At 41.3% G+C, this 15,773-nt stretch overlaps 1 protein-coding gene across 3 annotated transcripts in view; it reads right to left on the reverse strand.

Annotated features, from left to right (window-relative positions):
- Positions 1-15,773, reverse strand: part of ext1c (exostoses (multiple) 1c) — an 85,889-nt gene that overhangs the window by 4,634 nt on the left and 65,482 nt on the right. For all 3 annotated transcript variants that reach the window (XM_085149467.1, XM_085149469.1, XM_085149470.1), the window contains exons 3-7: positions 10,648-10,741; positions 6,263-6,370; positions 4,599-4,718; positions 2,068-2,200; positions 1,546-1,664 (exon numbers count right to left, since the gene is read on the reverse strand). In XM_085149467.1, the coding sequence (XP_085005593.1) occupies positions 1,546-1,664; positions 2,068-2,200; positions 4,599-4,718; positions 6,263-6,370; positions 10,648-10,741 (574 nt within the window). The remainder of the gene's footprint in view (positions 1-1,545; positions 1,665-2,067; positions 2,201-4,598; positions 4,719-6,262; positions 6,371-10,647; positions 10,742-15,773) is intronic.

Here is a 15,773-nt window from a genome sequence, read left to right on the forward strand (position 1 = left end):
ATTTTTGCACTCTTATTCACTTCATATCGGTGAAGTTTAATTTTTGGTGCTCTATGGGGTTTAAGTTTGGCCTTTAACTCAAGAACTACTAGAAACTGGTTCTAAAACCAAGTATGTATGCTTTGGTTTATTGTAATGCTGAGCAGGATTCCTGAGGGGTTTAATAACAAATGAAAGTCAACACAGCCAGGCTTTCCCGGCTGATTTGACAAAACCTAAAACCCATTTGGAAATAACCGGTATCACAACAGTAGTTAACAACTTTGTCTTATTAAGACAGGCTTTCTAGTTCAGGCTCTGTGCAACGTTCATCTAAAAAGGTCATATAACTCTTCTTCAACACAAAATGATCCCTATTAGTGCCACGTACACGACTAAATATCTACATAAAAATTGTAACAGTAAAATGCAATACTGTTGCAAAAACGGCAAGAGATTAAGGCTGCAAAAAACTGTTATTCTGGTATGTTAGCGCACACACAGAGCTAAAACAATGAGCATTTTAATTCAAGTTAATTATTTTAATGGCTGAGTGCACTCTCGATGCTTGTTTTTAAGGTAAGATATGGTTTAACAATGTGTATGTCAAAACAAAAGTATTCCCGCAGCAGAGAATCTGCATTCCACTTAAAATATGGTGCTTTGAACATAACCTGCTCATGACTGCATTGTGTTCAGCGTCAGTGATTTATCCAAGTAAAAAGAGAAACTCTTTTGAGAAATATAAAACGCCGACTTAGCTTGACGTAGCTTGCTAAACCACTAATCTTACTTTGTAGTTCACCCCTTTGGTCTCAAGTTGCATGTACTCTTCAGCTGGTTTTCTTCAAGGACATCTCCGTTTTACTCAGAGCAGCTTCTCATGCAACTTTTAGCTTAAAGACCTGATTGATGATGTGCTCCTGGGGATGGCTGCCCTTTTTTTTTGGCAGATCATCTAATTCCTGCAGAGAACATCTACTGACTTGTTAGAGTGACTGTTGGGTTCCAGGTCACTTTTGCGACCATGGCATTTCTTGCTTGGTTGCACAGTCTGTCCAGATGCACAACTCTATGAAGTGTGGAGACTCATCTTTTTTCCCCAGCTGCTCAATTTTATAACCTGGTGAGATCTATATTTCACTATAATTTAGCCCTGACATCACTGAATCTAAAACTAAATTATGCACAATCCATTCACTTTACGACAGAAGTCATTAAAGAGGAATTTGAAAGTGGAGAGTACTGCAGCAGGGATAGACATGGATGCTTTTCAAATGAGAGATTTGCAATAAAGGTATGATAGGCCCCGTGATAAACAGTTAAGAAAATGAATACCTGAAAGGCACTGTAGTACGTTCTCAACATTTCTTAAAATGTGTTTGCTTTGCCTTCAGGGGTTACTGAGTGTAGCTTAATAGAAACATTCACAATTATGCATTTCAAGTTAAACTTACGATTATAATATGTGCAAAAGTGACTACTTTCAGAAGCAACTGTACACACAGTCCAACTTTTGCTTAATATTATGACAAAGTTACATAGAGAATATCTCAAAGTATGTACCTGTGAGCAGTACTTTGACTTAGAGACCACCTGAAGTAGCTTCATGATTGGTTGAGACTGGGAGACCAATGGAGAGACAGCATGGATGACAGCAGTGAACTCCTGTCCTGGAGTGACTCCTGAGCAAAGTCATGAAACAAAGATGTGCACACGATGAAATGTCTTATCTGTCTGAACATGCGCAAGGTGCTGCTAATCTAAGCCTAATAATACTAATATTTATTTGTACTGAACATCATCGAAATAATTTCAAGCCACCGTGAAGAATCTGAACATTTAAAACACTGTGCTGTAGAGAGCAATGCTGCAGTTTAATGCTGCCGTAATTTATAAAAGAATGTATTTAAACGGATAAAAGAACAAATATTTGGCAGGAATGGAAAAATTAAAATCAATACAGACAAGAACTTAAGCAAATAAAATAGTGTGGCGTCTTGATTATTCATTTCCTTTCCAACATCCTTAGCATGCAATCAAGATTCGCAAGCTGTGCTGATTTGTTTAAATAAACTCTGCATTTACCTAATCCAAGGTAGTAGAAAGGGAAATGTGCAAGATGAGTGGAGTACTCTGGCAGGACCAGCAGACCTCCTGGGAGGTAGTTCCACATGTACTTGTTCCTCGATATGTGAGAAAATACACGGTCCTTAATGATCTAGGAAAGGAAAAAAATTGGATGAGGTTCGATGTGGGTTGCAATGTGAGAAATACATGTTGGCTTTATGCAGTAAAGTGGCTGTTGTACTCATCTAGTATAAGCCTGCATCACACTCATTTTTTCCCCTTCTAAGCCAGTGCATGAGAATTTTAGAGCTTAATATAAACTGCACTGCAGTTCAAGTCCTGACACACTTGTCTCTGCATATTTTAGCAGTCTGTAATGACAGGATCTGTGTACTTCCCATTGTACACCAATAGGAGGTGTCCATGCAGCAGCAACACTGGCACCCGAAGTCCTCTGCCTCACTGACCTCAAGCTGACTGCACAGCTGTCTCTCATGCGGAGGGCCCCTCTACATGCTGTATGCATTGTATATAACCAGCTTATCACTAACCTCCAGAACCTTTCTCTTATTATCCCTTGCACAAATTCCACACACCAAATTAACTAGGAGCTCCCACACTCCAGTTCGTAAACATCTGATTATAAAGTGTACCACTCGTTCTGTGATTTCTTCAGATTTCAGCAGCATTAAATGTGTTGTTTACTCACACTGACTTTATCAGAGTGTTCAAGAACTTCTTATATAAGGAGGTTTGGCATTTCTTTTTATGCATTATCTAACTGCTGGGCCAACCTTCAAATGACATTCTCTGAGCCAGAGTAGCTATCGTTGCAATGCATTTCTTTGCAGCTTGTTCAAAGACAAAAAAGTGAAGAAAAATCCAAACTCTTTGTAATTCCGGTTTAAGTTTTTTTTCTTCTACACCTGATGTGCAGCATATCAAAAGTCATAATAGTCACCGGTAAAGCAGAAACTGGCAGGTTGAGACTGATATTTAAGTAATGATATATAATTTCTATACATTAGGGGATTTCTCTAAGACGGATCAGATGTGCCCTGCTTTGAAATGTTTCACAGACCTAATTCAACACAAAACTGAGATAGTGAAAGAGTGGAAATACAGACCATGGGCCAACCCTGTAATCATAATGATACAAGGGTGTTTGATTCAAATATGACAACTCTGCTGCAAACCAGTCTTCTGAAAGAGGACCGATAATACAGGACGCAGGCAGGAAAAAGGCACAGGAGTAGTAACTCCGCCTGTGTTTATAGCACCGGCTGTTTTCACTTGAAACGTTCGAGTTCCGCACATTTCTGAATAGATCTGTATAGCAGCAGAGAAAAACTAGGTTTGGAGTGTTACCCACACCCATATTTGTGGGACACGGATCTTGTGTTGACACTAGGGGGTCAAAGCTTAATGTGATACGAGCAAAGCGGATTTGTAAATTCCACTCCCACTTCTGTCAAAAAGCATTTGAGTACAGAGCAGGGCATCCTTTACCGTTAATATCCTTGTAACTGTAAAGTCTGTTAAATTCACCACTTGCTTCTCCTGTGCAGTTTCAAAATATCAAAATGGCAAAGGCCAAAAATGTTCAGACTGAAGCTTCAGAACGGGACTTTACTAACCAATAACTGATGTCACCGTGGCTACAGTCATGTGAAAAATAACGATTTTACAAGAGTTTATGCAGTCCAGTGAAAGGCTAGGTATACCCCATGATTCAATGACTTTTAGTAATCCTTTTCAGACTTTATTAGTCTCTCACATGATTGTAGAGGAATCTTGGCTGACTCTTCTTCACAAAGTTCCTTCAGTTCATCAAGGTTTGTTGGCTTTTTTTTTCTGCACACTCGTCTTAAGGTCCCAGCACAGCATTTCAGTTAGGTTGAGTTCTGGACTTTGCATCATTGCAATAACTTAATTCTTTACTTTTTCAGTCATTCTGTTTTCTATTTGCTGCTATGTTTGGAATCAAGGCCCTCTTGCACAACCCAATTGCATAGTTCTTTTAATAAACAGAGGAGTTCATGGTCAATTCAGTAAGTATACAAGGGCCTGATGTCTTGTGGGTGCAAAATAAACCCAAATCATCAGACCTCCACCTCCATGCTTGACAGTTGGTATGAGGCGTTGTGCAGATAAGATCTCTTCACCAAACCTCTCTATTTTATAATCCTCAGACTAAAGTGCCAAAGTAACTGGATGTGTAGTAACCTGTCTCATCAGATAGTTCAGTAAGTATTCAAAACCTCACTGAAGTACTAGAGCCAAACTGAAAAAATCTTGCCCTGAACTTACATATTACCTGTTAAGAGAGCTATGTTAGCATGTTAGATTGGAAATGTCTGAAAATGCTACAACAAGCAAGTATTTTTTTAAGTGGCCTACATGCTATACCCAGGCAGCACTCCATCCTCTGTTTCAAATAGTGAGTTTGGGTTTTGCCTTTGAATGTCTGATCCTGGATTTTACCAACAACATCTGGATGGATTTTTTGTGGACCTTATTATCAAGAGTTTGTCCATTTTTGGCCTGACCTCCAGTGTGGTGAGAACTATCTTGTCCACCGAGGAAAAGTAAGCTTCCCACAACATCTGTGTCCTTTGTCGTAGAGCCAGCACTCTCTCGTTCCCCACTGCTCTCACTGTAGATGGCACCTAAAGACAAACGAGAACATGGTAACATTTTTAAAAAAGCAATTTAAGAAAGAGAAAAAACAAATACGATTAAGATTTTTCCTTTGATGGTTGTCAATTTAAGGCGTACCTTTTAAAATAGTCTAGAAAAGGATAAAAAGAGGGATTGTTTAATTTGGCCCTCTAAAACATTTAACACAGATCTGATTTAGCAGCTGTCAATCAGATAATTAGACCCTGATTAATGAGGATAAATTGGGGGTTTCAATGAACCACCAAAATTCAGTCATTCATTTTAACTCAAAGTGGAAGAAATGCGTGTTAAACGGTGGGACGCCACAAAAATCTCCTCTTTTTTTGTAAAATTCTCCTTCTTATTAATTTCAGTGCATGTTAAAGACGGCTTCACTAATGCAGTTCTCACTTCATCTACTGTGTCTGCCTGCACTCAGCCTCGCATTAGTTGCGCTCAGATCATAGACGATGTGAACATCGGTGTGTAATATATGCCCGTTTCCAAGTGAGACTTTTGCAGGTGTGCAGAATTTCCACTGATGAGGTCAGCTCATTCAACCAATTCTACCCTAATTTGAAAATGTCTCCCTCGCCCTGAGCTCCAGGGAGCTCGTGCCTGCTCATTAGCTGAATGCCAATTCATGTCCTCTATTGGTCAGGATCAAAGCGGATCAATGCAGAGGAGACATGATGTAATTTGTGTGTGAGGGAGAGAGATAAAGGTTGTAGCAGGGAGAGAACTGGCTTTTCTCACTGGCTGTTTATTTGTACGTCCGTGTAACAAGGCGACACGGCGAGACAGCGAGTGCTTTTGAAATAAAGCTGGATTAAGGCCTTTTGGGGTGTTTAATCTCAAAGGAGCTCGAAGCTGTAACCACCACGTTTGATACAGGTAATGCCTACCTGGATGTTCTGGATGTTGTCCAAGGTCCATGTTTGCATTTAAACTAAGCCAATCCTCTGCACAGATAGAGATAATACTGGCTATCAGTCTTTGTAAGCCTTACAAAGTAGGGTTTAGTGCTTGTGTTTTTCTTAAAAACTGTTTATTCTGTTAAAAATCGAATAAATGAACATCTGATTTAAAAATCGAAAGGTTGCGATACGCCCTAGATCCCTTAAGCTTGCTTCTTTGTTGAATATCACATCCCTTCACATGTTTCCTCGCTACTGTTGCTGCCAAATAGTGGCATAATTCCAAAAGAAGGTGGTAAAATTTCTTTTCTTCGCCTAATCCAACATGACTCCTAAACCAAGGATAGATATCTCTGGATATGTCTTTAATTATAGTCATATATTCATCTGCTAGAACTGAAGACGCCTTATTTGATGACAGAGTATAACTTAAGGGCTTGTGAGCCACCCATGAACTAACACAATTGTATGTTTTCTTCTTTAAATTATGAAAAAACGCAAGTATGTATTTCATGCAGATGTTATGCTAAGACCCAAAGCATCCCGAATGAACATCTGGCCGTCAACACAATGTCTGTTTGCATCTGTTAAGGTGTTCACCTGTGTGAACACTTGTAAATGCTTATGTCCGTTACCTGAAGTAGTAATCTCTCGTCTCCCTCAATGACCGCTTGGTTCCACTGTATGACGTCAGAAAACGGCAGCTCCCAGCCGTTACTCAGCAGTACTGGGATACACGCCGCCTGGACACACACATGCAAACAGAAACAAGAATTTAAAGAATCTTAAAGGAAACAGTGGAAGTAAGAAACCAACTTGTGTAACGTAGGACAAAATATACGATTTGAGAAGCTGCAGATGAAATGGGTTCCTTCTAGTTTCTTATAGCCAGATCGCCTCTGATGGCGCTAAACCCAGGATGTAGTGAGATTGCAAAATTTGGCTTTGTGGGAGAGAACATTTGCACGTGTGAGGCCGAAGCTGTAATCACGCTGCGTTGCATACATAGATCTGGCTGTGCACGACTAATTTTTGAGAATACATAGAGCCACCCAAGAACCAAGCAGGCCTGCTTTGCCAGAGCCTTCCTTTTTTAAACGCGTAGGTTGCAGTGTCATAGGTTGTTGTTGTTTCCCAAAGAAAAGCGGATTTTGAAACTGGTAACGTGCAGAGAATGCCATGTGAAATTCACAGTCAAAAACAGGCTTATATCCACAGTTGACATCCAGTGAGTCAAAATAGGTTCCTTCTGATTCAGCCCTCCTTAGCTGCTGGCTTGGGCTCCCCTTTGGCAATAAATGTTATAGCTTGATATACAGCTGCGTGAATACAATGTAGTCTGGTGGAGTGTAGCCCCAGCTGCTTGGCACTGTGATATCCCAAACTGGGCAGATAATATGATCAATGCTTCTGTGTGTGTGTGAGACCCTCACAGAGTGGCTGGAATGAGTAGTAACTTCATCTCTACTTTCCCTGGATACTCCGGAGGTTTGTTAAACACTGTCATTCATATAGATGCAAACACAGATGTGGCTGACAGGGCTGACTCACTCCACGCTAATTAGGTACAACCACTGAGGGGGACGTGTGGGGAAAGAGGAACACTGAGGGAAAGAGAGCAGAGAAACTAAGAAGGATTTGATGCGTTACAGCATAATGCTTCATTGAAGTGGATTTTTGATGTTGTCTTATTTCTTCATTTACTGACAGGTTTTTGATGTTGTTCTCCTTTTTTTTTGCTACTCTTGCACCCCCTTTGGTTTTCCCCTCTCTGTAAATCTATCAGATTTTCTTCTTGTTCACTTGTTTTTTTCAATTTCTGTTTGCAGCACTTTCATCTCATCCTGCTCAGTTTTTCTTTCTACTCACTGTGGTCTAGACTGTTGGTAGATCTGGGTTTGTTTCCACCTTTTTTTGTTTTTAATGAAACCACCAGAGAGAACAGCATCGGCAGCTGATATTGTAGAAATCAACCACTCTCTCCGGCCCATCGAGACTTCCACGCTCCGGCGTTCCATCGGAGAATCAACCTGCTGAAGGACACTCGAGCAGGACCTGCACGTGCATGCGTGTGTGGGAATTAGCACTTGGTTAAAACAAGGTCAAATGAAGATCCTCGAGTGATAATCCAAGGCCTTTAATTTTAATTTTGCAGCAGCTCACCGGAGCCTTCTCCCTGAGAGATAAATCACTGTGAGGGTGAGCTTCAAACGTTTTAAAGCCCCCTCTGCCTGGAGGTAGAGGAAAATGAAGGCCTCTGTGCTGTGTAGTTGTTTTTGGTTTGTTTGCATTGGGAGACGAACAAGGGGAGGCTCTGAGCGATGGTGTATGTGGAGGAGTGTGCAAATGTGTGCCTGTGTGTGTATACTGGAAAGCTGGCAGCAAGTTTCCTACCACAGTGGTAAATGCCAGTTCTTCTGTGGGCTTGGCTAGCACCAAAAAAATAATCCAAAAAATGAAAAATAAAGAGTACACAAGCGAAAAATCTTAAAAAGCGACTTGAAAGGAAGAGAGAGAGAGAGAGAGAGGTCGGTAGGGAGGAAAAAACAAGAAAAAAAAAAGGAAGGCAAAGAGGAGAAAGGGACCATGACTTCTACCTGCTGCCAAGCCGAGTGGGTTGTGTGTGGATTTGTCCATTCAGCAGACATTAGCGGCGGTGGGGCAGGCTGCCACTCCCATAGATGCTTCCGGACTATTCACGCACAGTTAGAAACACACACTCACACACACCACGTAGCCCCAGAGAGCAGTGCAGCCAGGGAACGCTGTAGCAGCCAGAGAGTTCAGTGTTCGGCAAAGCTAAAAACAGCCACTGCTGCTTCCTGCACTGGTGTGAGACCATCAACTTGGGTGGCAGAGTGAGAACTACAGCACACTGTTAAAGCGTTTAAACTATTCTCTCACTCCACTGCCTGTGGTTTCTTTATTGTTTGTGTGCTTGCACATTTCACTGATGGACTTAAATGAAGGATCCTAGAGTTTGTACAAGTGCTCGCTCGTGTCTGTGTGTGTTAATGGATCCATTTTAGGCTAAAAGGCCTTTCAAATAGCAAATAAAGACTTTATGGCTCAATCTGCATTCAGCATAGCACAAAGGTCTGGGGCAAAACACTTGCAGATGTGACCATTAAGGTGTCAACAACCAAAAACACTACATAAACCGCAGCTTTGGAACATAAACATTCTGCATTCTTTGCACTTCCCTGTTGATTGAACGGTAGTATGTGAGATGGAGCTTGTTCGGCATGAACCGTTTCACTGCGGTTTAGTTATTCTAACAGCGTTGTGGGACAATCAGCAGATAATGCTTTGATAGTTACTGTGTTAGTATATTACATGTGGGATTTTATCTAATTGTTTATGCAGGATTTAGTAAAGTCCTGAAAAGAACAACAGCGTTTTGTAAAGAGAAAACTTCTGAATCATCTTTTTATTAGTATGTTACTACATATGCTTGAAAATAATTACGATTGGTAAGCACACAGAGTCATGTGAAAAAGGTTTTCAGGACTCTGTGCAGTCAGTAGAAGTAAACTTCTAGAACAAGTAGCAATAACTCAAATTGTTTTCTGTAGAACTTTCTCTCACATTGTTGTGAAGGAATTTTTGCCCATTCTTCTTTATAGAATTGCTTCACTTGATTGACGTTTGTGCTAACGCATTTATCCGCAGCTCTCTCAAAGTCCTGCCACTGCATTTCAATCAGGTTGTGGTCTGGACTGTGACTGTGCCATTACAGCACCTCGACTTTTTTATTTTTTTCAGCCATTCAGATGCGAATTTACTGCTGTGCTTGGGATCATTGCAGTGTTGCATGACCCAATTTTAGCCTTGCTTTAGCTGTCAGATAGTCAGAGTTCACGGTCAACTCAAGGACTGCAAGATGCTCAGGTGCTGTGCCTGCAACACGAGCTCAAATCATTGCACCTTTACCAATTTGCAGACTGTTGCTATGAGGTGTATGTGCCGTGTTTGGTTTTTATTAAATGTGGTGCTGTGTGTCATGTCCAAACATCTCCACTTTGGTCTTGTCTGTCCAAAGAGTGTTTGCAAGTGTCAGCTTCCATGTTGTTTTTAGAGACAAGAGGTTTTCTCCTGGCAACCTTTGCAAACAAGCCATTCTTGTTCAGTGGTCTTCTAATTGGACTGTCGTGAGCTTTTAAATTTAACATGCTAACTGAGCCCTGGGGAGTGTGAGATTTGTAGTTTGTAGTTTATCCGAACATTGCATGAAGTAACCTTGTTGTGAATTTGCTAGGGCGTTCATTCCTGGGAAAACTGGCAGCTGTCCCGAATGTTTTCCACTTGTGAACAGTCTTTCGTGCAGTAGAATGATGGACTTCAAATTATTTAGAAACGTCCTTAGAACCCTTCCCAGATTGATGGGTAGCAACAAATGCTGCTCTGAGGTCACTGTTGATGTCTTTCCTCCTTGGTATTGTGTTAACGCACACTAAAATGTTCCAGACCGGCAAACCAAAACCTCTGCTTTTATAGAGGTGCTCACATTTGATCCTTTTATCAGCTGCATTTTATTAGTATTCCCTGGACGCTTTAACCTCTTAATACGTATAAAAGCAGCAGGGGTTGACTTTTTCACAGGACTGTAGAGACTCCTGTGAAACCTCTCATTATCACACTGTACGCCTTTTGCATAAGACATAATAATGTAAGCTTGTTTGAAACCAAGTTTAAATTGGCAACATTAACCATTCATAATCAAATAAGTAAAAATAAGATCATCTAATTTGCTTCATTCAGCTCCTGTTGGTATCTTAAGCAAAGAGCCCACCAACTGTTAGATCCTGACTCAAATAACACTAAAGCTCATCGGCATGAGGAAGAACACAAATATATCTAATCTCCAGAGAAATCAATAAAACTGTTGAATCTTTAAGCCCTTATTTCGCATAGATGACTGGGCCTGACAAATGTAGGTGTAAATCATGAAAAATGACCTATGAGACTTTAAGGTGAATAATGGTCATAGCCAGCATTGTGCACAACAATATATATTTACCTGCAGTGACTCCAGGAAGCGGAAGGAGCCCAAGCGTCGACCTCGAGGCACCAAACAGAACGTGGAGTTGTGGAGGAGCTCCTGGTAATCAAACCTAGCAAAGAGGAATTATAACACATTGTTAGTCTTTATCAACATGCATATATGCAGAGGCAGCATTCATTCCTTATTAGCAACTGACCTTTTAATCCACAGGAATTATTAAAAGCAGGCATATAGAGTCATTTGTCATGATTCTGGCTACCTAACCAAGCTATGCAAAGTTTTGTAAGACAGCAGAAAGGTGGAAAAAGAAGAAATGTTATTGTGGCTGGAACTAAAATTAGTCTCAATATTAATATGCTAACTGGCATATTAATATTAATATTGCTACAAGCAGAATAGTTTTGTAAAAGCAGTGATGATTAAAAGCGGTCACAGTGTGAAGGCCTAATCTACTAAAATGATAGCAAACAAATCGAATAAATAGTCTGCCAATGTGGCAGCACATGCTCCCTCTAATACATCAAATTTAACATTTGTCACACATTAAATAAACCAGGATTTTTGTGGCTTTTCATTTCTGATATTTAGTCATAATGGCTCAGATTATGTGCCGTCATAAATCTTCCCTCTGCAGACACGTTGGCACCAGTACAGATAGCTACTGCATGTTGGAAAAGTATCTATCACTGAGCCCATAAGTAAATATGCCCTAATCTCTCTTCTCTGTTGTAGACAAGATGACTTGAACTCATGCCAAGTAAGAAATTTTGAGTGTACCCCTCCCACTGGCTGAGGTCCACTGCCTCACACTCGTATTTCATACTTCTACGATGCACAAGATGCCAAATGGAAACCTCTGAAACAATACTCTCCTTCATACCCTGAGTGGAACGGCAACGGTCGAGTGGCGTAACGGTTTCATGGTAAAGAACTGCGGGGAAGAGTAAACAGATGAGGAAACAAACGGCCTCTTAAGCGAAAGTTCAACTTTCCCCCTTCTTTCTTCCTCCTCCACATCTCATCCCTCCACCTCCCTGTTTAAGTCACCCCGCTCTTTTTCCTCAGCCCTCCCATGTCTCGGCATCCAGCGCTCGGCTTGTTTATTTGCAGCAGGAACATCACTGCAAAATATGCCTCCTATTAATCTTCTCGCACCCTTAGTCATTCATCTAACCCTTCATGAGTGACAAGATCCAGTCTTCCTTTGCTCCCCAGATGACAAAATTGGGCTTCCATTGCTCATGTTGGCAGCAGTTAACGCTGGCACAGGCAGTTCTGGAGTTCAAGATGTGAAAGGATGTCACTGTTATAGCTCAGCGTTGGCTGCGTATCCAATATAAATGTGTCAAAACACACCGAACAGACACACGCAGACCTACACAAACACTGGCATCAGTTTACTGAAAGACAGGCCTGTCTGGCGTTAGCTCCAGCTCCGCTCTGATATTCCTCCACCTGTTGATGGAGCTGACACAGAGATAACTCCACTGTTTTATGCACATGCATACACGCGTGGGTGTGTGACGCGGATCTGTTTGCATGTACAACAGCACCAAACTCCAGTGAGCAGCGCTCATGTACATTTGAAATTAATCTTCCAGCAAAAATAACCGTCATGACTGTTAAAGAGATTTGCACAATGTATTTCTGAGGATTTGCTGTCCAAATCTTGTTCCAAGCTTGAGATTTGGGTAAAGATATGCGTTTAGTTATGCATGAGCAAATGAATTTGTAGATTGCATCTGTAAAAACGTACAGCTCCTCGGTGTATTCGTGTGTCTGAGCAAAGGGAATAAATAAATGTGTAAGTGAGAGTGTGTGCCGCATTCAAAAGTAAATGTCTTTTCTTCTGGAGTCAACACACTGACGTTTTTGGGCTTGCTGGTCTGAGAATACACAGATATTCTCCTAAACTGTGTATATGAGTGTGCACGTGCCGTACATTTTTACGAATGCCTTTGCATCCATCGTATCTAATGCGATACAGCGGGACCCCGTTGCATTTTTTAAACGTAGTGAGACCGAGCTGGTTAGCCTTGACCCACTTCTGTCTCCGGGTTCTGTTGCTTCTGCGTCCCTGCATATGTTTTAATGCGTGTTTGATAATGCATAACTGCGACTCAGCTTGTCTGCATGCAACATGGTCTGTCTGCAAATCTCGCAGTCTGCTGTTCTTTAATGAGGGAATGCATCGATGCAGGGAACAAGTAAATCATTTAAAAGCACTTTGTTTTCAACGACAAACAACCAAGCCAGCTGCCTCTCCTCCAATCGCTCTCATTTTCTTTTCATCTGCCCCTTTGTTTCTGCGCCTTTCCTTTGACCACGCATGTGTTTATTGATCTCCTCCATCATACAGAGTCCACACGCTGATGTGCAAAGTGGGCAGTGTAGGTGTGTTTGTGCAATACACACAGGTGTAGATTAAGTAATAAATGTGCATCAATTAACAGGAAAATGAAGCATTTTATAATTCTGAAAGGAAAAAAAAACTCCTTACTGATTCTTATATGGGATATCACAAAAACACAAAACCTAATCCCACATAAACAAAAGCGTACCGTTTGAATTTCATTCAATATGTGTGAATCGAATGTTGCTTATGATATTGCTTGAATTTAAAAGAATAATAGTGCTGTCCCTTTCTTTGCATCACCCTGTGTCCCTCCGGTTTAGGTTAAAAATGCTTTCATTCTTTGCATATTTCTTCAGTACAAGTTGTTAAATTTTTGTTTGGAAATCTAGATTTTTCTCTAAAATGATTTAAATCTGGGCACTATCTGCTTCCAAGCAGTCACAATGTGCAGCAACGCACTAGCTGTCCTCGTGCCACACTTAGAATGCCCCCCTGCAAGTCCTATTCTCTAAGTGCTTCAACCACCATCTGGAACATGTGCTCGATCACTTCCACGGTGTCAAAACGATGACCCTTCACCTCATATTTTGTACTGAGGAAAAGGAAGAAGCCACAGGGAGTCAAATCTGGTGAGCAGGGTGCTTTGACACACTGTGAGCAGGCAGACACTGACACAGCGACACGTACCACAGTTCAAGTTGTTTGCACTGAATGTTCTCCCTCACACCCGTCAGAACTTTGCAATGCATCTTGGTGCTGACCAGTGTTGGGTAAGTTATTTTAAAATAGTAACTTAGTTACATTACTAGTTACTTCTATCAAAAGTAACTCAGTTACTTCAAGTTACTCGTTACTTTCAAAGTAACTAGTTACTAGGGAAAGTAACTTTGGTTTTACTCAGAATTCTCTTGTTAATGTGTTGCTTCCATAACTTTGCCAGTCTTCTAGCTTGCTTACTTGCCACAAGTGCACTGTGCCACCTACCAATAGAAAGGAAAAGATAATGTGCATATTTCCACGAGAGAATGCCATGATTCTAGCCTACGTCACAGCGTCATGTGCGCCTTTTACATCCAACACAAAAACTGCAGTCGTGGTGCTTTGATTGTACTCAGAACTCGGAAATTCTGCCTTCTGAATAGGAAGATGTAGGTAACACCAGACTGCAGATGAGCTGCATACAGAGCTGGACTGGGACAGTCCCTTCAACTCATTCATGTCACCTAAAAGGTAGACCTGTTTCTCCATCACCTGTTTAGCTCTGATGATTCAGTAAGGACATCTCCTGGTTTCATCTTCATGTTTCCCTCTCACCAGATAACCAAACCGATATTATGACCAGCAGCTTTTTTGCAGCTGTGGCTCCAGCAAACATCAGCTGATACTAGAAATTAATATTAAATAAATTCTAACAACGGCTGCTCAAGCTTAAACGTGCTGCTGTTGTTTAGCGCGACATCGGCTGGTTTCCTCTTTCTGGCGCAAAGTGGGCGATAAACAAACAAGAGAGCCGATCAGCTGATCATTGATCAGTTTTCATGATTGAAGTAGAAACAGGAGAGGGAGGGGAATGAAAGAAGAAGAGGCAGCTGTGCAGCAAAGACACAGAATAACTCCAGCTTTGTGCCTTTTTCATTGTAGCTGAATTACGGGACAAATTGTTCCTTTTCACCTCAATAAGAAACGCGTAATATTTTCTCTGAATACCAGACGGGACGGTTGGCAACTCTAATAACTTATGAACAAAATAAAGTTCAACATCATTAACTTCATAGCACCCACCCAGCTGTATAGAAACTCCGTCATGCTAGCTAGTACGCAGTACGGAAAAAGTCAGAATAACGAAAATAAACTCCACCTAAACTTGGTTTATATCTGACCCAGATAGACTGCAGGTCATAACTTCTTACCTGAAGTTCAGTTCACACTTGGACCGGCGGCCGCCTCGGGTCTCTTTTCCTTCTGCGTCCCCTTTCCCTCATCCACCTGCTGCCTCCACCACTTGCTAATGTTACAGAATCTGTGGAAGCTCCGCGATAGCCACCACACAAAGTAACGAGTAACGACCCTATCTAAATTCCAGTAACGACTAACGCGTTACTGATTTTGGCATAATAACTAGTTACCGTGCTCGTTACCACAATAATAACGTAGTTACTGTAACGCGTTACTTAATAACGCGTTAGTCCCAACACTGGTGCTGACAGTCTAACCCTTGGGGATGAAATCATAGCGCACAACCTTCTGAATGCTGAAGCAAGCTGTGAGTTTGTCACGTACCTAAGGCCTCCATCACGTTAGTTAAAATTCAACTCAAAATGTAGCCACGTAGCGGTCCTTCGCATTCATTTTCATACACACAGATTAGTATCCCTACTTTACATTAGCAACGTATGACAAATTTCCACAACCGCACATCGGCCTGCCTACACTAAACAGCAGCCGAGCGGAAAATTTGTTGGTTTGTAAGTCGAGGAAGCGTCATTTTAAATGAGAACATAACCATGTGTATGAGTGAATAACTGAGTCAGTGTTTCTGTGAGTGGAGTAGGTAAACCCTGTGAAATAACAATGACTCACTTTGTATTAATGCACAAGTGTGTGACTGCATAGAGGTAATTCTATATTGTGCCAAAAAAGGAGTGCACCGCACAGGATCCCCTGCGTGATAATGTGGGAAAGTATGCACGGTGCATGTAATGTGCACACAACGATCTGCATTTTCAGCATATTGGGGTGAAGAATTGAGGGTTTGAGGTTAAAGTTATGACCTATTACTTATTAT

The sequence above is a fragment of the Neolamprologus multifasciatus genome, chromosome 22 (genome assembly GCF_963576455.1).
Source record: "Neolamprologus multifasciatus chromosome 22, fNeoMul1.2, whole genome shotgun sequence".
NCBI classification, from domain to species: Eukaryota; Metazoa; Chordata; class Actinopteri; order Cichliformes; family Cichlidae; genus Neolamprologus; species Neolamprologus multifasciatus.